This window comes from Acanthopagrus latus, chromosome 7, assembly GCF_904848185.1.
Source record: "Acanthopagrus latus isolate v.2019 chromosome 7, fAcaLat1.1, whole genome shotgun sequence".
Lineage (NCBI taxonomy): Eukaryota > Metazoa > Chordata > Actinopteri > Spariformes > Sparidae > Acanthopagrus > Acanthopagrus latus.
Window position 1 is genome coordinate 10,768,011 of NC_051045.1, and position 13,550 is coordinate 10,781,560.

General features: G+C 41.5%; 2 protein-coding genes across 2 annotated transcripts in view; one reads left to right on the forward strand and one right to left on the reverse strand.

The window, feature by feature from the left end:
- The window catches only part of LOC119022546 (acid-sensing ion channel 1-like), a 59,116-nt gene extending 51,986 nt beyond the window's left edge, over positions 1-7,130 (reverse strand). Inside the window, exon 1 of the mRNA XM_037103521.1 lies at positions 5,628-7,130. Coding sequence (XP_036959416.1) covers positions 5,628-5,989 — 362 coding nt within the window. The 5' untranslated portion in view covers positions 5,990-7,130. The remainder of the gene's footprint in view (positions 1-5,627) is intronic.
- Positions 7,131-10,841: 3,711 nt separating this feature from the next.
- spryd4 (SPRY domain containing 4) lies at positions 10,842-13,548 on the forward strand. The gene is made up of 2 exons (XM_037103523.1): positions 10,842-11,038; positions 12,570-13,548. The coding sequence occupies exons 1-2, from the start codon at positions 10,906-10,908 to the stop codon at positions 13,109-13,111; spliced, it is 675 nt and encodes a 224-aa protein (XP_036959418.1). The 5' UTR covers positions 10,842-10,905; the 3' UTR covers positions 13,112-13,548.
- Positions 13,549-13,550: the final 2 nt, after the last annotated feature.

The window sequence follows — 13,550 nt, forward strand, 5'->3', positions numbered from 1 at the left end:
GGCCCATAAAGCCAGCAGTGCATTCACTGTCAGTGCAGTAGCTTAAGGCTACACAGTACTTCAACTAAAGTCTCGAGTTATCTGGATACCTGGAGAATAATGTGTTTGTGTTTATGTTGATTGGATTGTTTTCGGCCCTGAGACTTTTGAAATCAACTAATAGCTCCATTTATGTCGGCAAGTTTCTCGGCTCATTATTTGTTTGTTAATAATTAGAGATAGACTTGAAGGATTGACATGGAATTTGGTGCGCTCATGGTCCCCAGAGTTTGGACTCCAGGTGATCTTGTAGCGTTTGATCCATGGCGGACAGCAGGAGAAAGATCTCACCTACCCTGAGACATAACTCAACATCAAATAGCACTAAATATGTAGCCTACAGGCATTTATGTTTCCCAGAAGATGAGGGTTTCTCATGGCTACAGTGATGCCTTGACTTTTCGTCTGTGGTCTTAAATACCTTGATCATACCTGCCAACACTGGGCTGTAAAAAAGAGGGAGATTTTCTGGGGATAGCAGCAAATGCCCCACCTCTCTGCAGAGTACAGGCAAAAGGACGAGCAAGTGAGAAGGCAGGCAAAAAATGAAACTGGGGATTGTATTTCTTCTTCTTGGCACCTGTTTCATCAGGTTTCAGAAGCAATCTTGGCTTGAGAAAGCACAGGAACATGAGAGTTCATGAAGTCAATTGAAGTGCTCTTCTTAGTGAAATTAAAAACAGCTCTGGTATTTGTTACGCTTATGTCATTTGGTAATGTCTTATGATTAGATGAATGATTAGAAGGAATTTTGTCCAAAGTCAAAGTGGTTTGAGACATCTCAAACAGGCCTGTCTGGTCTGATAATCATGGCTGTTGCTGGTGTACTTCTCAGTCAGACAAATACTGTGGCTTCTTACAGTTTAAGACATTCCTGAAAAAGATCAAATCACTATTTAATCTGCCCTCTACAGGAAGCTATGAGAGACTTCTGTTAATTTGTATTAAACAATAGAGAGACGCTGGTGGCGTTATTCTGAGGTAGTTCTTTTAATCTGTGGATGACCAAATGATTGAAAAGTACTCAAGATGTGACACTATGCTACAGTTTATTTACACGCCCAGCAGTTTTGAAGCATCCACTGGATTTGTGTTTCTGTCGATCTGTCGAATGTAAGGTCCAGTACTCTCCCCTATCTATTTGCTAACTTTTGGGCATTTTACTGTTTGATGCTGGGCAGATAGTGTACTGTGTGAAACGGGAGACGGGATCATAACAGGGAAATTGCTGAACACAAACTAAGCAAGGAGCTGAAACTCACTCTCAGCCCTGCAAAGGTGAGGGGGAGCTGCAGATGCTAATATGCTAAATAAAGATGCTAAGTAATTACAACAGCATGTTAGCATTGTCACTGTGTGCACGTTAGCAGAGCTGGACCAGTCAGCTGTGCATAACGTTACATGCTTCAACTGTTGATGTATGTATTTTGTGTTTGTGTGCATGTGTTCCCACATGTGAGCTGGAAAAGTCAGCATTTTTTTTGATATCTTAATATTCAGATTTTGAGAACGTCTCTTCCTGGTCCCGTGAAGCGGTGCAATGATCTAAATTTATTAGACTGTTCAATGAAGTGAACAATGAACGTCTCTTCAATTTTCATCAGCGTCTTATCGCTAATGGTTATGTCTCAACGATTTTCTTGCGGGGTAATTTCTCGATATATGCGCATTATTGATAGCTTGGTATTCACAGTTACGTGTCTGTGATATTTCATTTATTCTGTATCGACAGCTGTATCCACTTCGTTTTTAAAAAAAATGATTTTAACCACATTAACAATAAAGGCCGCTTGTAACCGGGGAGCCAGACAACCCACATCACAAGCAGGCTTATCAGGGGCACTGAGGAATTTCTTTTCATTTAATGGAGCTCACAAAAATGTGGCCACGCTGCCTTGTATTAAAAGAGAGCAGAGTAGCTGTGAATGCACCCACTCTCTCCCCTCGCTGTGATCTCCCACCACGCTATTATTAAAAATGTCACAATTTTAATGGACTCACCACAGAGCAGATTGCTTGCAGTTTTTTTTTTTTTTTTTTTTGCGAACTGCCTCGAATGAAAAGCCTTTCTAGAAATTTCTCATATGAATGTAGCCACTCTTATATGAATATGATCTTTTATTGATCCTTTGTGTGACACATAATTGATACACAGTGTTGTTATTGCATGAAATGAAGAAGAATGAGACTCAGGGGAACTAAACTTGGAATGAGGTGCAGTAATCCCTTTGTTTTTCATTTTTTAATTAGAGCAAAGGAACCTCTTGCACTCGAACGAAACTCTCCCAAACATTAAATCAATAATAACTAGCCTCATTTAGATTAAAAAATGAGTTCACAGACTTTTTGTGGGACATCAGGATTAGGCAAAGCCCCATTTCAGACGGGAAGTGTTTTTGTTTGATTGAAGAGAACTTAATTGAGGAGAGGCACCGGCTCCCCGCTGTTTGTGTAGTCGACAAACCTGCCAAGAAGGCACTTATGAGATAAAATCCCAGAGGACCAGCCGACGGGATCGGTGAAGGCTGACACTTCAGCATGTGTGCGGCTTAAATATCATGCCACAAGACATTTCCCAGACCAGTGACTCCAAACATGGGAAGAAGGCGGAGAACTGCCTTAAATGGATTTCATGCCCTGAGCACTTTCATTTCTGGCCAGGGGTATAACAGCTAAGTGTGCCGTTGCATCGCCTCTCTACCTTGCCAAGGGAGGCAGGATAATGAGCACTAAACCTACTTCAGAGTGTAGGAATTGAGATGAGTACACTGTGAAGGAAACTTGGTGGGAAAATCAGCCCCATTTACGCTTTGGTCTCCTGCTCAGAAGCGTCTTCCTTGTGAACCGCTGCCTGGAAATGTGAGATTAGGAGAAGGATTCATGTAGAAAAGTCCAGATGGCAAGTGTTGATTATCAGTCACACCAGCGTCACAGAAAAAATGTGCTAATTTTAGTGTCGAGCCTGGGATCTTCATTAAAGATTTAGGGTAGAAGCCGGCTGTATACGCTCAAAAAAGTGATGCCACCAGGGGACTTTAGCGCTGTACAGTATGCTGAGCCCCGTCCTTGATCTCTGCAACTGACAGCCTGTCAGAGTGCACTTCACTGGAGATCTACATTTTCAACTTTTTTTTCAATCTTATTGATGACACTCTCCTCTCTTAAAATACTGTCCACCGCTAATGTCAAAAAGCAAGACACTCTGAAGCCAGCAGGTAATAGGACAAAAAAGCAAGGAGCTTAAATTCATAGTTCGTACGATTAAAAAAAAAAGGTCAAAAAGCAAAATCCACGATTCAGACTCACGATCACAATGCAGACAAAAAGGTTGGCGACAAAACAGGAGTAATCCACAAGCCAGAGGGACGCTGTTTGACACGAGGCCACGTGACGCTTTCCAGCTTTGCACGCTTGACCAAAACAGACTGCGCCCTCCGACAACCACACAAAAACTGACTGGCTATATCCGATTGGACGAATGCCACTCTTTGGCCATTGGTCCAGCAATTCAAACCGAACCAACATGGCGGCTTTTTTACTTCCTTTTATATTACAAAAACAGCTCAGGGAAATTTGGTTCTGAAGACATTTTAGGCAAGACATAAGCCGTGTAGACTTCATTTTAACACAATAATGTTTAGTTTTTATAGTTTGAGGAGTTTCCAGAATCATTGCAAGGGAGTGATTAACTAATAAAACACAGATGAGCAGTAAAAAAATGGGCAAGAAAAGAGACAAAGCCAGGAGGTAGAAAGTAAAACCTGTAACCAACGACGCCTGAGGAGAAACTCTCAACATACAACCAAAACTCCATGACAACTGAATCTGGTAAATGACGGCGCCTTGCTGATACTTTCATTATCTTCGCCTCCGTTGACATTTGGAACAATATTACAACACCGCAGGGAAAGCAACATGTTTATCAAACCGCTTGTCAAAGCCAGGATTAGTCACAGACTGGCTCTGTGAGATCTTCCCTCACTCTCCTCTGATCTTTGGGCAGCTCCTTGCATGATCTTAATCACTCAAACATGCTTTTCATTCTAAATCTTTCTTTTCTTTAATCATTATCTCTAACAGCTTTGAAATAAAAGTGGATCTAATGCACAGGAGTGTGTTTGTTTGCAGCTGATTGAGGTAGGTACAGTGACACTTCACTTGTAATCAACAGGAGCAGACTCTCCACGTCCTTTCCTCCCGTGCCTACTGTGGGACAAACCGTTGCCAGCTCCAGTATCCAGAACCCTCAGCTGCACCGACAAGTCGGCTGGCGCTCTCTGATTATAATGCCTCAGTTAATTCAAGCCTGACAAGCCTGCTCTCAGAGCGCTGAACGACTCAACAAGGTAGAAACTATTAGAGCTTGTCGGATGAGTGAGGCGCAATTGCCAGCGGTGGATTAAGTAGGTTACTTAGATCATTTACAAAAGTAGAAGCAGAAATACAGCAATGCCGAAATACTTCACTACAAGTCTTGCTTTGTAAATACAACTCCAAGATAAACCTCCTTCTGTCTTTCCATCATATACAAACATCATAATAGCTACAGTGTTCATTGTTTTTGCAATGGGACGTGATGCTTCTGCATTATTTCTACATTTAGAAATCTTTTGGTTCATAATGTTGTGTTTTTATTTAGTAAAATGTGCTTTTTTGTATGTTTTTTCTTATAAAAACCTGTAAGCATGGTCTGCACAGATTTGATGGCTATGAAGCATTTGAAGATTCTCCAAGACACGGCATCACAAGAAGCAAACATACCAATACATCACAGAGTTCAAAGGGTTAAATATGTATTCTGTGGGATCAATATGTTTTACGAGAACATCATGGATGTTTTGTGAATCAATATTAAAGGGTAACTCCACCCAATTTTGCACATTAAAGTGTGTCTACAGGTCTTGGTGAGTACTACTTCATATGTGAATTAAGTACTGTCATGCCTTTTGATGCTCCAGTGGAAGCTGCTCCTAATCTGATTAATTAATAGTGGCATTGTGGGTAATGTAGTCTCCAGGTTCTGAAAGAAAGAGGAATGCATTGAATTAAAAGAAGAACTATCTCTGGTCCTGCTGCATCGATTTTGATAATTTGTTTGAAAAACTGTCCAAAATCAGTCCAACTATATGCCGACATTACCCAAAATGCAACTTAGCATTGCAACTGATGATGCAACTGAGAGACATCCCTTGTGGCTGTATATCAGATCACATGCAGCTTCCTTTGGACCAAAAGAATGTTTTGTTTTCTTTTTCCAAACTGGCAGTGGCACTCCACAAGACCTGTGAACACACTTTAATGTGAAAAACTGTTGGAGTTACCCTTTAAATGCTAATTATTTCACTACAGCTGTCTAAACTGTTGCAGGGTAGAGATGTGAAGCGTCATAAAGTAGAAACGTAGCAGTTAATTTGAGTAAATGCAGCAAATTAAATTAAATTAACGCGATGTGAAATGGATGGAGAGTTTCCACAAAGAAATGATTTGATATTAAAGAGACTGTAAAATATAGATGCCTGCAGTAGAAACGGATTCAAACATGAAACCATGTGCTACATTTGGCACTTCTCATTAAGTGTGAGTATTACCTCTGGTTGAGCAGGGCCAGCAGCTCCCCGGCGTGGTACAGGTCGTTGCGCGTCACCCGGCTGAAGCGGAACGCGTTCAGGTTGCAGAAGGTGACCGCGGGGAACGTCATGATCGGGGTCGTGACCTCATCCAGTTTGGTGACGTGCGGGTACTCGAGGTAGAAGTGGATCCGGTCCACGCACACGTACAGCAAGAAGGTCAGGGAGCCCAGGAAAAACACGACCCACAGGCAGCGCTTGATGCAGAACCGCTCGTACGTGAAAATGTGGGAGATGCCGTGCAGGGTCGAGCTGTGAGCAAAAACTTCTATGGGCGGAGGCTGATTAGAGTCCATTTCCTCGCTCTCTACTTTGAGATCCATTGTCACTGTGCAACAAGCTCGATCCTGAATGCCGGAGTCAGAGAAACAAAAAACAAAACAAAGCAAAAACAGCTCCGAAACAATTCAAACTGACCTGATTTTCATTCACCTGTGGCGCGAGCTGCAATCATCCACCCAGACAGGTGCAAACGTGTAGATAAGCACTCTTGGACCTGGTGCGGTGCAGGTCGCCATCCCTCACGCACACTGACGGAGAAACATTCCGAGCATCCGCCGCTCATTAAAAAAAATAATAATAAAAGTCTCACGAGCGGGAATTGTGTGCGGGAGCGATGCGTGTCACATGAGCGGGCGTGCGGGGAGCAGCGGGGACTGGGACGCGTGCAGAACCAAGGTGTCGGAACGAAGGTCCATCACCGCTGCGCTACAGCGGTGTTTGCAGGTTCCCTCCCCGGGTCGCAGTGGAGCAAAGAAAAAGCGGGTTGACAAAGTGTTTCATCAGCCTGCGAAGAAGTCGCTGGTCGATTATGAGTCCAGTGAGGCACGAATCGCTCCCGCACGCCAACAAGAAGAAAACGCGGAGACCGAAAAGAGAGAGAAATCCTTCTGACACTTCGGCTCATTAACTAAGAGTTCCTATGGAGCGCAGCTTTACGCATGTCCTTTTCAATCCGCAGATTTTCATGTCAAGTCTGCGTGTTTGTTTTTTTCTTCTTCTTCTTCTTTCTCTCTGCTCCGGGATCTCAACGCGTGCCCGAGAGTCAGACGGGCTGGTTATTCTGCTCAGTGGTGAGCTCTCCTGGTGTCTCTGCCTGCCTGGCAGTGGTCGGCAGACGCTCTGCTGTTCACCTGTGAGTTACTGTAGTTTCATATCTTCACTCCACAGCACCGCAGAGAGAGGGAGAGGGGAGAGAGAGAGGGAGGGGATGAGGGAGACTCCCTCAGGGACTAGAGCATGTGGTGAGCAGAACTTAAAATGTCCCGTTTGGATCACAACAAGCAGAGAGGTGGACAGAATCACATGCGAATTATAGCCAAAGGCAAAGAAATTATCGCTGAACATAAACTCAAATCAACCTCAGTGATGTATTTGGATCTACAGAGCCAGGAATTGAGCAAGGAAGTGAAAAGGTGTGCTTGGGATTTAGTATGTCACTTCAGTAAAGAAGGGGGTCTCACATATGGAGGAGTGAAACCGCCAAAATCAAAAATATATAGCTTGATAAATTGATATCCTATTAAATTCATGAAATACAATATTAATTAATGACAATGGGGCATAAACTCATATTTCTGCCTTAATTTGCCGTGTATGTTTGGGAAACAAAGGTTTTGAGTCACTTTTTGACAAGTTATGAAATCCGGAGCTGGTAATCAGACTCAAAAGTTAAGTTTTCATACAAAAGAGTCCTTTAATTTTCTCTTTTATTTATTTATACATACTCACAAGCAACAGAATATGAAAATAAATTGTCTATTTTGATGCAGCAAAGGCAAAGATATAACTTCTTGTCTGCCTTTTATGAGTCAAGAACTATCCTACATTTCCCATAATGCACCTGCATTATGGGAAATGCATCCAGCAGGAGCTTCAACTGCCAGCAGTTTATTCTGGCCACTGGGTGGCAGTGCGTGTATCACTTTTCTCCACAGGGGCCGCCAGAATCAACAAAAAAAAACTTTCTCATAGCAGCTTTAACAAAGTTAAATTATCTTATGACCATAAAATACAAACTTAGCGTAGTGATGTGTACGACTACAAACAGACATATTTATATCTATGAGGCTAAGTTCAAAGGCTAAAGTTTTAATTGTGTACATTATTGGTACCAGGAAGCTCCCTTCATTAGCATCTTTCACACTCAACACCTAAAGTTTGTTTCTCAAACTCTCTGTTCAAAATACATAGGCTCTGAACTCAAGCTGAGATGACCCTGATGACATCACCAGCGTTATTAATTTTTTCTTAGAAAAAGCTCCAAGGAGTAATGTGAAGTTGGTGGAGTGACCACTGTGACTGGAGGACCCAGTCAAACCTGGCAACCCAAAGTAAACAGGCTGTGCTGATGTGATAATGATAATGACAGATGATCATGAGCGAGCGTGAGTGAGAGGAGCAAATGATAGGATGGGAATAGAAATAAAAGAACGACTGACTATGCAAAAGAGTTTGCAGTGTCTTCTGGTCTGAACTTTCACTGGAGCTTCATTTTTTTTAGGTTGAAACTGAGCAACACTCCCTGCAGCCTGTGCCGCATAAAGACACAACATGAAACTCAAATACGAAGAATTCCACACACTGACTAAACAAAAAATAATTCAGTATTTACTTTGTTTGAAAAATTAATCATGGTTCTGTGGAATCAAGTTTTTCAGAGCATGTCAAACTCTCAATGAAAAGGCTTGTTCAAAGTCTGCCTCCTCTGTCAGATTTTTATTTGATCTATTAGCTGTTACATTATTAAAAACTATATCTCGTCTCATAAAATACATATTTTTGATAGGCCTGCTGAAATTTGTTCCGTGGAATGTCTATAAAATAAAAACTGTGAAAAATGCCACCTCGCAGTTTCTCCGAGCCCCAAAATGAAGTCAGTTTGTTTTGATTGATCAACAGTCGAAAGCTCAAATATCGTCCATTTATTATAGCAGAAGACAAAGACAGTTTAAGAATGTTCTCATTTGAGAGGCTCGAAGCAGTGAATTTTTTTCATTTGGCTGAAAAATGATTAGTCGATTATGAGAATTGCAGATTAATTTTCAAATACTTCACTTATCTTTTAATTAGCTAATTATTTCAGCTGGGTTTTTTTTCTTTCCTCATACTATACTGTGGAGAATAGTAATGTTGTACGGTATAGTTTGGTGGTAAAGGATTTTGGTCGTGAGTGTCATGAGAGTCCAGTAATGTACAATAAATTTTCCTGCCCATTCTTAATTAATAAAGTCAGACTTCAAGAAGCACAGAAATTAATATTTGAACAAATATTTCTGACTTCACCAACACAAGCTTTGATCAACAACCCCATACTGCTGACTGAAAAGCTCTCCAAAACATAACCATTTTCAGGCACCAGGGAGAAAAATAATGACATGTGCCAGGTTGAGATTGGACCATGAATAAACAATGACATTTAGTCCCCAGCTGGATACTGGCGTGAAAAATGGATCCGGCTGTGCAACCAGGCTGAATCAAGCGTTGTTAGTACGACAAAATATTTATTACATGTCATGAAAGATGCATTACTCTTCAAACCTAAATGCATCAGCACGAGAAAAGATACTTACCCGTGACATTAAAGAGTGACTGCACTCACCACCGTGCCCGGGGGCAGTTCTGATCTTATAATCCAGCATAAACAGCTAAAATGTGTATGATGTTTGATATATTGTGGAGCTTAAATAAACCTCTCCCTCATGGGGTATGGTGTAAGACATGTGATTGTGTGATAATGAGTTTGCATTAACTGTAGGATAGTTGAGGAATGCGACCAAGCCAGTCAACCAAGTACCGTATTTTTACTTATGTAAATGATCTGAATATGTCCTCCACCACCAGCAGACGGCTGCAGCTGCGCGATATTGCGGAGAAGAAAAGCTGCTTTTTTTTTTTTAGTTTAGGTATTCAGCAACGTGCTAACCCACACTCCCCTCATTTGAGGCTGGCACTTAGTATGGATCCCCACTGCTTTTTGTTTACAGACAAACAGTGAACATCCACTCTGTGTGAGTTTGAGGTTTTGAAATTAAAGGCATGAGACTACATGCAGCTGGCAACAGGACACTGAGGTCAGTAATTTTCTGGGATCGTTGGGGTCTTCAGAAACAGACAATTTTTTTCAGGCTGACTCGAGTATTTTGAGACCTGGAGACTTAAAGGTTCAGTATGTAATATTTTAAGAGAGGAGAAAAATCAGCCATGATTGATTTTCGTGACTGAATAAAATGAATAAACAGACTTCATACTGTTTAAATTTGTAGTATTAGTAGTTACTTTTCTGTCAAAAAATCACGTTCTGTGGATCATATTCCTTTCTCAGGGCAGCTTGTTTTTCTATCGTGGAAATATGTGGGAAAAAAACATTTCTGAGTTTGCATGATTACCCTGTTAATATTGTGAATGAAAAACTACATGATGCAGCTTCACTATGTGTAAATCTGGCCACTTTCAGGCCAGTTAAATCAATAAATTCATAAAGGATTCAGCATTTTGTTTTCTTCCAATTGTAGTTGTTTCCATCACAGACATCCAGATAGGCGGTCCAACGTGTTTTATTGACAGGTTTTCTTTACAAGAAAGACAAAAAATAAAACAGCAGCAGCAGGTCCAGATAAAATAAGATTAGTGAAAGCTACGATAAGATTAGAAATTGAATATACAACAAAAGGCAACGTTGCTGATGATAATACACAAATGCAAACCAATCCTCTATTTAAAATCTTTAGCGGAAGTGCGTTTAGCTCGCCGCATACAGCAGCTGTGCAGCGAGGCCTGAAGATAAAGCATATTATCTATCGGGAAATGATAATGACGTTAATTTAGAGACAGTTATCTTCATCAAGAGTTTAGTTAGTGGAGTTTATAAGCAATTGTTAATTTCCAAACAAACTTGCTGGCTCTCTGTTAGAATGAGGGTGAGTAGATAAAGACTGAATTTCTATCTTCTGCAGTGGAACTATATGAACTTTCATTTCATTCATTTCGTTTCATTGAAGGTGAATATTATGCACGTCTACAAGACTTTTAAAAATAAAGTTATGTGGGTTTGAACAATGTTTGGACGTGGTCTGTGTGGCTGCTGTCCGTGGTGCTGATAGTGTTGTGTTGTGATGGTGCGGCAGGTGTGTCAGTTCCTCTCCAGGCCTGCAGGGGGCAACAGGGCGCGCGGCTGCCGCGTGTCTATCAGCAGAAGGAGCCGAACATGTGAGCAGCAGCAGCAGCAGCGCTAGAAAACATGGCGACTCCCGTTAGAGCAGCTCGCCTCTGTCTGCTGGCAGGACGGAGAGTCACCTCCCTGTCAGTCAGACACAGGCGGGCCGTTTGCCTGCCGCAGAGGAGATGCTACATATCATCCTCGACGGGGAACAGTGAGTGAATGTGTTTTTTTACGGAAGGTAACTAAAGAGATGTCAGCTGAGGGAGGCAGCTGCAGCTCAGAGGTCAGTGCCCCCCGGAGGCACGAGACAGCTAATAACTAATGACGTTATTGTTCTGGACTTTTCTCGTTGTTTCCCGTCAGAACAACAAACTGTGTAACTGGACTGTGGTTATGCTAACAGAGCCACTTTTAAAACGTCCTCATGGTTAAACTAACAATTTGAAGCTGAGGACGTCGTGTTATCTCAGGTTAAATCTTCGTAAACAAACTCTTTGCTGTATTTCTGGTGTGAAATACTCACACATCGTCGTTAAAACTCGATTACAAGCAAGTAAGTGTGTAACTTCGTTGCACACGAGTGGCCTTGCGGATGTTAAAATTGCAGTGCGAGAATGTCAGTATATTCATAAAAGCATTGTACCGAAGTGCAAATTTGTGGGAGGTTCTTGTACTCTTCTATATGCTGTATTTATTACTTACCCAACCGAATTTATTGGACAACTGTACCTTTTGCAAATGAAAGTTCCTGCTTTGAAAATATGAGTTAAATTGCACTTAATGTATTAAAAGCACTGGGTGCTGAAATAATGCCATTTAATCTCTATAATATTCAATATGAACTACTCAATGTGTCGAATAACATATCCCAACATCACTAACTAACTTTCAGTGGTGTATTTTGTACCCCTAACCCTTAAAACATAACAAAGAGCAAATCCTCACATTGGTGGAGCTGGAACCATGACATTTTTGACGTAAACATCTTAATTGACCAAAAATGTCATCAGTTAAGTTGCAAAACATTGTATTTCAAAGGCTTTCTGTATGCTTTGTATTTCACTGTTTGGTTTTAGTTCTTCACTAAGGGATCTGAATACTTTACCAACCAATGATTATTATCTGTACCATTAACACAAGTTAATTTATTTTGCTGTCTGATGAAGTACGTGCAGTGAGTTTCCTATCATCCTCATCTCCACATGCACTGTTGCTGGAGTTTGTTCCTTTAATCAACTCCAAATGATTGTGAATTGAAATGTCTAACATCACCATTGTGCATAGAAGCATACAAATTACCCTAAAGTCTTTATTGCTTCTCAAACATACATTAACAAATACAAAGCCAGGTAGTCTCACTGGGATCAAAATAATTTATTGTAAAAGAGACTTCCAGTTGATAGTAGAGGGTCACCTATGTTTATGGCTGTTACTGTCGGCTGGTAAGTTCACTGTAAACATAACTGAAAACCCTGATGGAGCTGGTAAGAAGAAGAACCAAGTTGAGATTTACATAAATAATAAAATTATATCATAACTGTGCCATTGTGCATTGACGCTTATTAATAGCAAACAGATGACCCTAGATTCCCTGTTGAAAAAGTCCTCATTGCTTTCCCAAAGACACATTATGATAATCAAGAATATGAACAAATATAAACAAAGAGTCAGATTTGGGTACCAAGTCAATGGAGGCTTCTATTAAACAATGTCTTTCTGTTTTGTCATCTTATTCTCTGTAGATCTTCAGTTCAGACTTGATGAGCGAACAGCTCACAGCAGTCTGGACCTCTTCAAGAAAGACACCGGCGTCATCTACCGCATACTGGGTCTGGACCCCAGCCACGTTCAAGACAATCCCGAGCGTTTCCGAGACTGGGCAGTTGTGTTTGGTGATCAGAAGATCAGCGGTGGACGACATTACTGGGAGGTGACGGTCAAAAAGTCTGGAGAGTTTCGTCTCGGTGTGGCTGAAGCACAGATGTCCCGGGAGGACTGTGTGGGCACCAACAACTCCTCCTGGGTATTCGGCTACGCTCAGCGCAAGTGGTTTTTCATGACCAGCAATAAGATTGTTCCTGTGACGCTGGTGGGCAAGCCAGACCGCGTGGGCATCCTGGTTGACTATGACGCGGGCCTTCTGGAGCTGGTCGACATAGAAAAACCCTCCATCATTCACTCCATCAGGGTCCAGTTCAAGGCTCCCCTGTGCCCTGCGTTTGGACTTTGGGACGGGGAGCTGCTCACACACTCGGGTCTGGAGGAGCCTGAAGGCCTGAAGTGAAGCAGGATGAACTGTGATGCCCATGATTTTGATGGCCATGGGCTCGATACAGTGGCAACATTCATTATAAGGAAAAAAGGAAGCAGTATCTATGTGGGGATCATTTCCAGCTCTATTGCAGGTGATGGTTAATTTTCAATGGTCCAGGTGGTTCATAGTCATGACTCTTTACAATGCAAGTTCATACTTTGTGTATGTCATTCAGCCTCAGGCAATCATATCACAGACGCTGTCTTTATGTGTACCTCATGTATTACCTCTCAGACTAACTGATGTGAAAAGGATGTGTGGTTTTTTTTGAGAGGAACCTTAACTGCCAGGTTAATTTGCAATTTACTCTGGCATTACACACATCTTTACAAAGCTGATATCTATACAAAACTTTTTCAGATTCATGTTCATACTGTACATTGTTTAATAAAATAATTTCACTAAAAGG

What these genes read in the sequence shown, in the direction of transcription:
- spryd4 (XM_037103523.1), top strand. Translation starts at nt 10,906, where the DNA reads ATGGCGACTCCCGTTAGAGCAGCTCGCCTCTGTCTGCTGGCAGGACGG. An exon ending in ATCATCCTCGACGGGGAACA is followed by an intron (nt 11,039 to 12,569) that starts GTGAGTGAATGT and finishes TATTCTCTGTAG; the next exon opens with ATCTTCAGTTCAGACTTGAT.